We start from the raw sequence: 11,444 nt of genomic DNA, 5'->3' as shown, positions 1-11,444 counted from the left end.
GTGTGTACATGCGTTGTGAGCGTGCATTGTGTTGTATGAGCATTTTTGCTTTTGCGTTTTTTACTTTTTTTGGGGGATTTTTTTTTTTTTTCTTTTTTTTCGCCGCGCACCCCCAAACGCACACAAAAAAAAGGAAAACAGAATGACGGTGAAATGTGATGGGGAAACCCTCCCTTTGTGTATTCCCATTGTGTGTTCCCTTTGTGTATTCCCATCGTGCAGGGGGTAAGAAAAGGCAAATGGACAAATGCGAACTTCCCACTAGTGGACAAATGCTGACGCCGCACTCCGCGCGCGCCCCTCACAGGTACTGCACCTGCACCTTGTCGGAGTTGGCCAGGATGTCGCTCTCCGCGGGGACCTCCTGCGCGAAGGGGTCGTCGTCAATCGACGCCTTGTACAGCTCCAGCTTCTTCAGAAATTTCGAGTGGATCTTCTGCACGCGCTCCGTGTCCAGCAGCAGCTGCTTGTGCTCCTCGGGGGTTTTCTCCCAGATGTGCGGGTTGAGGTACTCCAGCCCTGCGGTGGTGAAGCGGTTAAGCGGTGAAGCGGTTAAGCGGTGAAGCGGTTAAGCGGTGAAGCGGTGAAGCGGTTAAGCGGTGAAGCGGTGAAGCGGTGAAGCGGTGAAGCGGTTAAGCGGTTAAGCGGTGAAGCGGTGAAGCGGTTAAGCGGTTAAGCGGCGAAATGGCAACGCGGTGATGTGACAACGCGGCGAAGTGACAACGCGGCGAAGTGACAACGCGGCGAGGTGGACGTGACGAAGTGGCTTCTCCACTCCCGGTGGACCCACCTGGGGGGGGCTTCAAATCCGGGTAGCCCTCCGATGAGACCAGTTGGTTGTGCGGGGAAGTGAACCGCCGCTCGAACGAGGTGTACTCATCCGTGTACTCCTTTATCGTGCGCTCAGTCTCCTGGTTCACAGTAACATCATCATTCAGTACGCAGCTCCCTTGGCGAATCTTTTCCAAAGCGATCTCCATGTTTATTAGTGCCCTCTTCATAACGCGACGGTCCACCTTCCTATTCCAAGAGAAGGTCTTGTCAATCCCTGTGCCAAACATGAGAGCGTTGTTCTGCTTATCGTAGAATAAAATTTTGGACTGGTCCTTCTTCAGCCAAATGCCCTTTAGGAACCTCGGCTGGTAGTTCTGTCTCTTTAGGAAGTCCTCTTGGCTAGCTAGCGAATTGTTAAAAATGGTAAACTCATAATTCTTTTCATCTTTTATGGCATATGGTTCTTCGATGAATTCCCCCGGGGGGAGAGAAATGTAAACAAATTGAGACAAGTAGTCTTTAAAAAAGAGATGATCAAAAAATTCCAGAGTATTATCCACGAGGATGATGTCCTTCTTGCGGTAAATGCTTGGGTCCCTCATGTCTTTCACCAGGGCATCGTACATGTCTCTCGACAGGCAGGGGGTCGTCTCGTCCGGGGGGGCCTCTCCCCTCTCTCCCTTTTTTACCTGCACAATTTTGTTCTGTTGCACGTTGCAGAGGTACTCCATGTAGTCATTGTCGTAGTCCACGATTTTTATTTTGTACCGTTTGGCTACCCCCTTTTGGAGCGGGGCGCTGGAAGGGGTGGGCCCTCCGTTCGCCTCTCCCTCGTTCGTCGTTTCATCATTAGCCGCTCCATCGTTCGCCTCTCCCTCGTTCGCCTCTCCCTCGTTCGCCGCTCCATCGTTCGCCTCTCCCTCGTTCGCCGCTCCATCGTTCGCCGCTCCATCGTTCGCCTCTCCCTCGTTCGCCGCTCCATCGTTCGCCACTTCCCCTCCCGCCGCCGGCTCCGCCTGCTCCGCCTGCTCCGCCGCCAGTTGCACCTCCCGGTTGGCGTACTTCAACTTGATGAAGGCGTCCAGCAGGTCGAGGTCCACCCGCTCGTGGTTTTCGAACTCCCTCTGGGCGAGGCTCCTGTTCCCCATGTACTCTGGCTTCTCCTCCAGGCAGTAGTTGGGGTTCAGGTTGGCGTCCAGCTGGTAGCGGTAGTCCAGGCAGGACTTGGCCTTGGGCATGTAGCCCTGCGCGTACTTGACGTGGGGGGCCACTTCGCGCACCTCGCAGAAGAAGATGCTCTCGTACAGGCAGCACCTCGTGTAGGGGTCCTTCTCCAGGAACTCGCGCGCCTCCTCCTCGTCCCTGCAGTTGGCGATGGTCAGCTCGCCGACGCACTCGTGTGAGAAGCGCCCCCGGTTGGCGCTGTTAGAAGCGTTTGCGGCGGCATCGTTGCTGGACGTGTCAGCGGCGTCACCTCCATTATCGCCGCTACGCGCGCTACCCGCGCTACCACCGCTACCACCGCTACCCGCGCCGTGCGTGGCTCCCGCCTTGCCGTCCGCGCGCACCTCCACCGCGGAGCAGCGCTCGAAGGCACCCATCTCCCGGTCGAACTTGGCCAGCACGCTCCTCGTCTGCGCCTCCGTGATGGGCAGGTACTGCCTGGGGGTCAAAAACAGGTCCTTCAAGGTATCTTTGGCGGCCCGTTTCAGCACGCCCAACTTAAAAACCATATTGGAACGAACGAAAAAACGCATGTGCTTTTCATACAGCGCATTAACATCCTGCAACTTCTTTATATTAAAAAATTTAAGAAAGAGATAATTCTTCTGTAGGAACAAATTGGGGAAGGTCCCCAGCAAGAAGTGGTCACTGTTGTGCTCGTAGGCATATAAATACAGCTCCTCGCAAAGCCCCAGCTTCACATACGGATTAGACTTCATAAACATGTCTGCGTAGTGTAGATTGACGGAGGTGAAGAAGAGGAGGTTGCCAAAGATGTTTTCCTTTCTCTTCAAATTAAAAACCATCAAAACTTTTGAAGTGTTTTGGTAAATTCTTGTGGAGAGCTTCACCCAGGAGAGGAATTCCAAGGCATATCTGTGCCGTACATTTTTATTAAACCGTTCATAAATATGTTGCTCCCTTTCTGTTTCGTAATTATACTGCTTATCTAAGAAGAGACAAACGTATACCTTCCACTGCACAGGGACGGAGGGGTAATACAAATCTTCTTCCCTAATGTTCCTCTCCAAGTTTTCTATCTTATTCGCTCTGTAAACCCTTTTGAACCTTTTTATTGGCCCCTCTTTTTCCCCACCGTAATATAGGGGCAAATGCTGGTAGTACTTATGCACGTTGTCTGCTTGGAAGTCCTTATCTGAGTACCTCCTTCCGTACGTGTGGTACTTTTTTCTCTTCGTCTCTTCAGTTAAGTCATCCGGATCGTAGTGGACGTCATCCGAGTGGTAGTCGTCTCCACCACACTCAATCATCGAATCTAGGTAGTTGTCCCTCAGTTCGTTTTCCAGGCACCCGCTCAAACTTTCATGCAGTTCTGGGTCCGCTGCGTCCATCCGTTCGTTCTCCCCCTCGTCGAAGAGGGACGCTCTCCTTTCGTTCTCTCCCTCGTGAAAGAGGAATGCTCTCTTTTTGTTCTTTCCCTCGCGGAAGAGGAATGCTTTTCTTTCGTTCTCTTCCCCTTCAAATGGGAGTGTTTTTCTTTTTGATCCCTCCCCTCTTCCCCCAGGACCCTCTCTGCGCCATGCTGCGGGCGGGGAGCCACTGCTCCCGATGAAGAGATTTTCCCTTTCTCTGTTTTTTCTCCTTCTCCCCCGCTGGGATGTGCCTCCTCTATATGTTGCCCCCGTTGGATTGGTTTGCCAGGTTGCCCCTAACGCCCCTATTCGCCGCCTCGCCACTTTCCCGCGCGCGCCGCTGCCCCCTTCGCTTGGGCGACTAGCAAGGCGAGCCTCCCGGTGGCGCGTGCCCACCGACAGGCCCAGCCTTCCCCCCCCATGTAAAAACGCAAACAGCAGTAGCAACTGCGCGCGCAACTTGGACATGTTCTCTCGCTAGCGCTGGCGTCTCCCGCTCGTCGCATCGCTTAGGCCGTTTTGCAGACAGGCGTTTCGCCAAGTGGAGCCACCAGGGGTGCCACGTGAGAGCACTCTGCGTTATGAGTGACCCTACTCGGAGGCGAACCCCTTTGGCCCTCGTTCCCCATTTTGCGCGCCCCCCCCCGAAGGTGGCGCTTCCCTCTTTGGGGGCTTCTTCCCACCGGTGAGACTTTCCTGCGTCCGGTAACTCCCACCCCTAACATGTTACCCGTACACACTTCCACAACGCAGGGTAAGTCAAACGACACTCACGGATGGACACCTACCCGCGTGTTCCCTCTCATCTGACTCGATCCGTTCCGCCGATCCCGTCCGTGTACAGCGGCATGTGCCGAAAGGGGATCTTCTCAAAATGGAAAATAGGGAGGAAAACGCCAAGGGGGGTTTTCCCCAAAAGTGCACATAAGTAAGAAGTCACTGTGTAGGAAAAACACAAAAGGAGTAGTAAAAAAAAAAAACTCTTAAAATTGCATTCACACAGGACGTATGTAAACATAGCAAAAAGAAAATTAACCCAGTTGAGGGGAAAAAAACAGGAGGTGTTTTTTTTTTGCGAACAGTTTGGTTAATCCTTCGTTGGGGGAGGGGACCATATGTACGACTCTCCCACTAGCGCTGATTTTTTTTTTTTTTTTTTTTTTTTTGCCATTTGGAACTTTTGCAATCGTTGGCACTCATTTGGGGGAAGCATAACTCCATTGGCTTCCTCTTACCGGTATGAACAACCTGTGGGGGAGGTCGCACCCGGGACACTTCCCCCCCTGTGCTGCTGAACTGCGCAATGGGTTTAACAAACGTAAAGGGAAAAGGGTACACGCAAAAAGTGTGCATGCTGATGTAGCCACCCATGCTTTAAATCGTGGGGTTATTAAAAAACAAAAAAATAAAATAGCAACCGCGATAAGGACGCGAAAGATATCCAAGGCAACCGAAGTGGAAGAAAGCCGTCTCTCCACCATGTGAGTGACTACCCCACGCACATACTTGCAACGACGGTCAACTGGGAAGCCTCCCCTTTGTCGTCCTAAAGAGAGATAAGCCCATCGCGCACATTCCTCGAACGATCGATCGCTCGAACGTTAGGGCGCAACAAAACGAAGAACAAATTATTGTTGCGCAATTCGCAAATTCACATGAACATACACACACTTAGCGGATCTGGCCACCTTGCTGTGCGGGGAAAATGCATCCCCAGCTCACCTCATCCATTTATGCCATCCCCATAAAACGTAATAATCCCATCATCTGACCAACTGCATGGGGTAGGCGAAACTACCACGCGGTATACTCGTGTGATTGGCTAAGTTATGCCCTCTTGCAGGCTAAGCATTTTTTTTTTTTTTTTTTTTCACACTCAGGCGTACTCTGTATCTTTGTAGTTATGAAAATGCCGCACCGAATTTTAAAAAAGCGGAGGAATTCTCGTAAGACGGGTTTTACATTCGGCCCTTTCAAGTTGGCAACAAAATGGGGGAAAAAAAAAAGGGCATACCGCGTGTTGCCCCATTTTAATGACCATCCAAGCGATACACACATAATTACACTTCCTCGTTACACATTTCTCCCTTTTTCATAACCGCACAGTTGATGAGGAATACAGGAGAACCTTTTCTCGCGTTGTAAAAAGGTATGCCAAATTTTCCAACTCATCGTCGAAAGGCCGTATGCATGCGCCATGCATCGAGCGATCGCTTGATGAGCACGTCCTACGAGGAAAATTCTTCGAAAGGACCAAAGGGGGAAGACCAAATTTGTGCACACAGAGGAATGCTAATTTGGCTAGCTGGAAAAAAAAAAAAAAATACACAAAAAAAAAATACAAAAAAAAAATAGCTAGCTCAATTCTGAACAGTGAACATTTCGGAAGTGCACCAATAGCTGGAGTTCTTTCCCCACTTCTCACCATTTGTAATTAAGCTTTGTGCCATGGGGTGGAGAGAACGCCGCGCTTGTGCTTATTCGCATACACACGCGCGCACACAGAAATGCATATGCATACCTTCACATTGTGTACACATTACGCACACCCATTGCACGCCTCCGAGTGGTCAAACGGGGGGGGGCGCTACTAACAGTTCGCTCCGGGGAACGGCGCACACTTGGTTGCACGTTCGTAAAGGAAATGTTTCGCTTCCTTTGCTTCGTTTCGCCCCCGCTTTCTTTGTTTCGCTTCCTTTGCTTCGTTCTCCCGTGCGCCCTCCCACTGCGGTGCGCTGCAAAGCTCCGTCTTCCCGGACCAGGCCGAAAATTAGCTCACCATATTGTACACTGCGCGGGAGAGTAGACCTGCGCAGTTGACTCCTGCTTACACATGCAGACAGCACGCGCGGAGAGCTCTCCCTTGCGTCTCGCCACACGTACCACGCATGCAACACCTGGGCGATACTCGCTTGTCCAAAAAAAAAAAAATGAACGACACACGGAGGGAAAATAACATTCTAGGTGCACTATAGCAATATTTTCCTGTTCTATTATCCATGGATCGTTTGTTCTCGGGATTTACACAAAATTTCTGATCACCTTTTTTGTGAAAAAAAAAAAATAATAATAATAATGTTGATGATAATGATGATGATGATGATGGACGGAGGAGAGTGAATGCACTGCGATTGGGGTTCCCGAGTTTTTTCTTCTTTTCCGGTTCTTCGCCTTTTTCTGTTCAGCCGTCCTCAGTAGAACGATGGGCAAACGTTCACGGGGTAGAAATAACTCAAAAGAGTTGCGAGCGCGAGAATACGGCTGGTAGCGTAACACACGTTGGCCGTTTGGCAATTCGTCATTTTGCGATTTTTCACGTTTGCACTTTCACTTTTGCGTTTCCACTTTTGCATTTCCATTTTTGCATTTTCCATGTGCGCAATTTTTAATTTTCCCAAATTATTATTTTTTTTCCTCGCATATCTTCTTCCAACTTTTATCTTCGCGAAACACACTTTTTTCGCACACCTGTCATCGCGACAAAGTCAACCCTCCACTAATACACTTTTTTCCACCTTAACGCAAAGCTTCCCCTCGGGCATCGCTTGAACTTCGCGCAGCGTTTACCTTGTCCGGTTAGCATCGCGTTCGCCAAGGCGCTTATCATCACACTTGTCACCGCGCTTATCGCCGCGTTTTTCGCAGCGCTTATCATCCCTTCCGTTGTTACCACCACTTTGTTCTATTTTTTTCACTCACCGCAGAAACGGTAGCGCGCTCACAGTTTCATCCCCCGCTTGTACTCACCAAAGGTAATTTTTCCCACACAAATACACCGCCCCAGAAATAAAATACGAACGTATTTCTCCCTGTGTGTAACTGCACGCTGCGCGTATGCGCGTATTCCCCTGCATGCACCTTTTAGGCGAGCGCACTTTTCGCCTCGCCCCTCCGAATTTTTCTACGCAACAGCTAGCTAAAATGATCGAAAAAAAAAAAAAAAAAAAAAAAAGCCAAAAAAGGGAAAAAAAATAGAGAAAAAAAAAAAATATATGAACAAGTCAGCATGTGTAGGTGTATTCCGTGACAGCTAGTTGTGTAGCATTTTTAAATTACCGTCGCTATAGTTGCTCCTCTGTTTTTTTTAAGCAACTTTGTTAATTTATCGATCTGTCTGCGTTCGTATTTTCACGCATGCGGTGGTGACGCGTATCACCGCGTTGTCAATGGGTTAAATTGGCCAACTTCACACACTTGCAGTTTTTTTTTAAAATCAAATAGTGGTAAAAGAAAACACATTTTTTCGCCCCCCTCTTCAGGCGAGCCGCCCTCCACACACACATAGCAGCATGCGAGTGAACATCATCATTTTCTCCTTCGTGGTGTTCCTGGTGAAGGGGCACGTAGCAAAGTCTGACGACAAGAAGAGCTTTTCCAAGCTGTTCGACGCCAACCTGGTGAACAATTACGAAAAGCTGTTTAAAGTGATAAAATGCCAGTACTGTTTGACTCAGAAAAAAGGGGCACAAAATGAAAAATGCAAGCAGATAATGAAGGATTGCAAAAAGTTGCTGAAGGATGGAGAGTACATCAGCACGTTGAAAGATTTAATGAATGACTTGAAGGTGGGAAAAAACGAGCATGTGTATGGACCGAACACAAATGAGTTGAAGAAAATTATAAACTTCTTAGAGTTACACAAGCAAGAAATTGACATGTTAAAGGATATGATTGACACTATTAAGGATAACAAAGCCATTTTGTTAATCAATGGAGGAAACAACCCAGTGGTTCACAAATTAAATAAAAAAATGAAATCTCTAAAGAAGAGCGTGGAGTACATACAGAAGAGCCAAGACGTGATAACTGAGCAGCTAAGTAAGCATGAAGATGGGGTAAACCACGTGCTGTCCGAAACGTTTCACTTAAAAGGATCAACAAATAAAGATGGCAACGAACTCATCCAATTAGGAAACGTCACAGAAAATGATGAAGAGCACAATTACGAATTAGGGGGGTTAGGGGTAGACGAATTTGTGAAGAACGGTATAAAGGATTTGTTTAAAGATGGTGAAGGATTTATGGACGTTGTGAAAACCACCCTAATTCAAGAAGGAGGAGGAATCGGTGGAGAGCTAGTTAGCCTCATAGAAAAGGGAAAAGAAATTGGAGAGAAAATTGTAGACATTGAAGGAATGATAACGAATAAGCATAGCACTGGCAACACAGATGGAACGACCATCGAAAAATTGGACCACTTCAAAACGGAGTTGTCTTCCTATGAATTTCTACTCATCAGTCTTAAAGGAATCGTCTTGAGTAAGCTGAAGGATATCTTGCTACGAGTTTTATATAAAACCTACATAAACTATAGAACCAAAAAGGCAAAGGAATTTGGAGAGCCTGCTCCAACTGTGGTGTCAGAGGAGCATTACCTTAGTGAACTCAAAAAGGGAGTCCTAGAATTAGGAATGAAGATCCTTTTCAACAAGTTACGAAATCTGCTGACCATCGTGAAGAAGAAGATGTTCCCGAAGAAGTTCGGAGGCAAAAAGGGCAAGACGGAGAAGGAGGACACACAGGCAGATCCTAATGCGGCCACCCCTGAAACTGCTGAGCTGAGCTCCCAGATGCTCAGGGGTTCGGTGCCCGCGGAGGACGTCAGCCTCATGGCCAGCATAGACAGCATGATTGACGAAATTGACTTTTACGAGAAGGAGATCTACTACAACCCCCACACGGGCGCGGTGGCGCAGGTGCACGGTATGGACGATGAGGCGGAAGAAGCGGTAGACGAAACGGTAGACGAAACGGTGGACGAAACGGTGGACGAAACGGTGGACGAAACGGTGGACGATGTTACGGAAGAAGCGGTAGACGGCGTGACAGACGACGCATCCGATGAGGACGAAGCGACCGAGCAGGTGGCTGAGGAAGTCGTGGATGAACTCACCGAAGAGATGGTCGAGCAGATCGCGCACGAAGCCGTGGAGAAGATCACCCACAACGCAGCCGAGCAGGTGGCTCACGAAGCGGTGGTAGAAATGACGCACGAGGTGGTGGAAGAAATGGCGCAAGACATGGCCAACATGGAGGCAGTCGTGGAGGAAGTCGCTGCAGAGGTCGCCCAGATGGAGGAAATCGTGCAGAAGGTCGTGGACGAGGCTGCCTACGTCGTGGAGGAGGTGGCCCACGCAGTTGAGGAGGTTGCCGACGCGGTCGACGAAGCTGTGCAGGTGGAGGACGCCCCGGAAAACGTCTTCGAGGGGGTCCCAGAGAACGTCGAAGCAGTCACTGAAACTGAAGAAGTCGTCGAGGCGGCCCCAGAAAATGCTGAGGTGGCCACCGAAGAAGTTGTGGAAGCGACCCCAGAAAATGCCGAAGCAGTCCCAGAGAACGTCGAAGCAGTCACTGAAACTGAAGAAGTCGTCGAGGTGGTCCCAGAGAACACCGAAGTAGCCACTGAAGAAGTCGTTGAGGCAGTCCCAGAGGACGCCGAAGCAGCCCCAGAGCATACCGAGGTAACCACTGAAGAGGTTGTGGAAACGGCCCCAGAGAATACCGAGACAGTCCCTGAAGTTGTGGAAGCGGTCCCAGAGCATACAGAAGTAGCAACTGAAGTCGTCGAGGTGGTCCCAGAGAACGCCGAAGTAGCCACTGAAGTCGTAGAGGCGGTCCCAGAAAATGCCGAGGCAGCCCCAGAGAATGCCGATCCCGTCCATGAGAATGCCGAGGCAGCCCCAGAGAATGCCGAGCCCGTCCATGAGAATGCCGAGGCAGCCCCAGAGAATGCCGAGCCCGTCCATGAGAATGCCGAGCCCGTCCCAGAGAACACCGTCGAGGAAGCTGCGCATGTCGCTGAACAAGTCGCAGACAATGCCGAAGTGGCCACGGTAAATGTGGTCGAAGCGGTCCCAGAAAGTGTTGAGGCGGTCCCAGAAAGTGCTGAGGCTGTCACTGAAGCTGTCGAGGCAGTCCCAGAGAATACCGAGGCTGTCACTGAAGCTGTCGAAGCCGCCCCAGAAAACGCCGACGTAGCCCCCAACACGGCAGACGAAACCGCGAATACCGTCGACGCCCCCACGGATGTCACAGCATAGAAAAGGGAGAAGTTGAGCCGAAAAGCAGAGGAAGCAGAGGGAGCAGAGGAAGCGCAAGGGACGCAAGGGACGCTGCCCATGTGCCGCAATATTTCCAATGAACATTGACGTTGTGGGGGAAACTGTTTCTCCGCCTTTCCATCCGCCCCGTTCCCACTTTGTGATGTTTGCTCCCTCGAGGGTGGGGCTAGACAGAAAATGGGGGGATTTCCTAAGCATATGAAGAAGGATCATCCCCACTCCCCCTTTTTTTTTTTTTTTTCTAATCCTCTTCGTGGAGGGAGTAACACTTAGCAAAGGGGTAGCAGAAGAACTGAACCGTCTGGAAAGCCAACTTGAGCGTCACACACACATCACTTTGACTCCCCTCTTGCATCGCCACTTTGGCTTTACTTCCCAGTGGCATACCTAAGGAGCTCCTTCAAGTGCCATCCAGAGTGATAGAAGAGTTTGCCTTCCTTTGCCGTGTGTGTTTTTTTTTTTTTTCGTTCCGCATTTGTTGGGTACGTCATTACTACACAGAAACGTGAGCACATATCAGATGATTAAAAAAAAAAAAAAAAAAAAAAAAATTGCTTCAAATGGGGCTGTGATGTGCCCATTTTTTCCAGCGCTGTGTCTGTGCCTTTAGACAGAATGGGTTCCACGCGAGTGTGCATTTGGGCGTTTGTTCACCTGTGCTCCTACCGCTTCCACCCGTTCGTCGCCGCGCAGCCTGCGTCCGCCCACTCGACTAGGCTTTCATTTCCGCGCCCCGACTGAAGTTGTCCGCTCCGTCCCACCCGTACGTTTTGTGTGTTTAATTTTTTTTAGTTTTACGCTTTGTATATATATATATATATATATATATATATATATATATATATATATATATATATATTTATTTTTTTAATTTTTAAGATTTCGCACTTGGCACGGAAAACACGAAAAAAATGGGCCAAAAGGTGGGCCAAAAAAATGAGGCAAAAGGAGTATCCCCTTGAGCAATAAAAAAGAAAAAAAAAAGACCTCCCCCAAACAAAAAGTAACCACC

At 49.5% G+C, this 11,444-nt stretch overlaps 2 protein-coding genes across 2 annotated transcripts, besides 4 other annotated features; one reads left to right on the top strand and one right to left on the bottom strand.

Annotated features, from left to right (window-relative positions):
* Nucleotides 1–301: 301 nt before the first annotated feature.
* PVX_124065 (hypothetical protein, conserved) lies at nt 302–3,350 on the bottom strand (the record flags this gene model as incomplete). The annotated part of the gene is made up of 2 exons (XM_001617325.1): nt 302–519; nt 791–3,350. The coding sequence occupies 2 exons, from the start codon at nt 3,348–3,350 to the stop codon at nt 302–304; spliced, it is 2,778 nt and encodes a 925-aa protein (XP_001617375.1).
* A 1,077-nt stretch (nt 3,351–4,427) lies between these two features.
* Nucleotides 4,428–4,587: a microsatellite.
* A 473-nt stretch (nt 4,588–5,060) lies between these two features.
* Nucleotides 5,061–5,081: a microsatellite.
* A 140-nt stretch (nt 5,082–5,221) lies between these two features.
* Nucleotides 5,222–5,242: a microsatellite.
* Nucleotides 5,243–7,660: 2,418 nt separating this feature from the next.
* PVX_124060 (merozoite surface protein-9 precursor) lies at nt 7,661–10,961 on the top strand (the record flags this gene model as incomplete). The annotated part of the gene is made up of 1 exon (XM_001617324.1): nt 7,661–10,961. The coding sequence occupies one exon, from the start codon at nt 7,661–7,663 to the stop codon at nt 10,409–10,411; it is 2,751 nt and encodes a 916-aa protein (XP_001617374.1). The 3' UTR covers nt 10,412–10,961.
* Nucleotides 9,767–9,798: a microsatellite.
* Nucleotides 10,962–11,444: the final 483 nt, after the last annotated feature.

Source organism: Plasmodium vivax, chromosome 14, assembly GCF_000002415.2.
Source record: "Plasmodium vivax chromosome 14, whole genome shotgun sequence".
NCBI classification, from domain to species: domain Eukaryota; phylum Apicomplexa; class Aconoidasida; order Haemosporida; family Plasmodiidae; genus Plasmodium; species Plasmodium vivax.
This window is presented reverse-complemented; position numbering and strand designations above follow the sequence as displayed.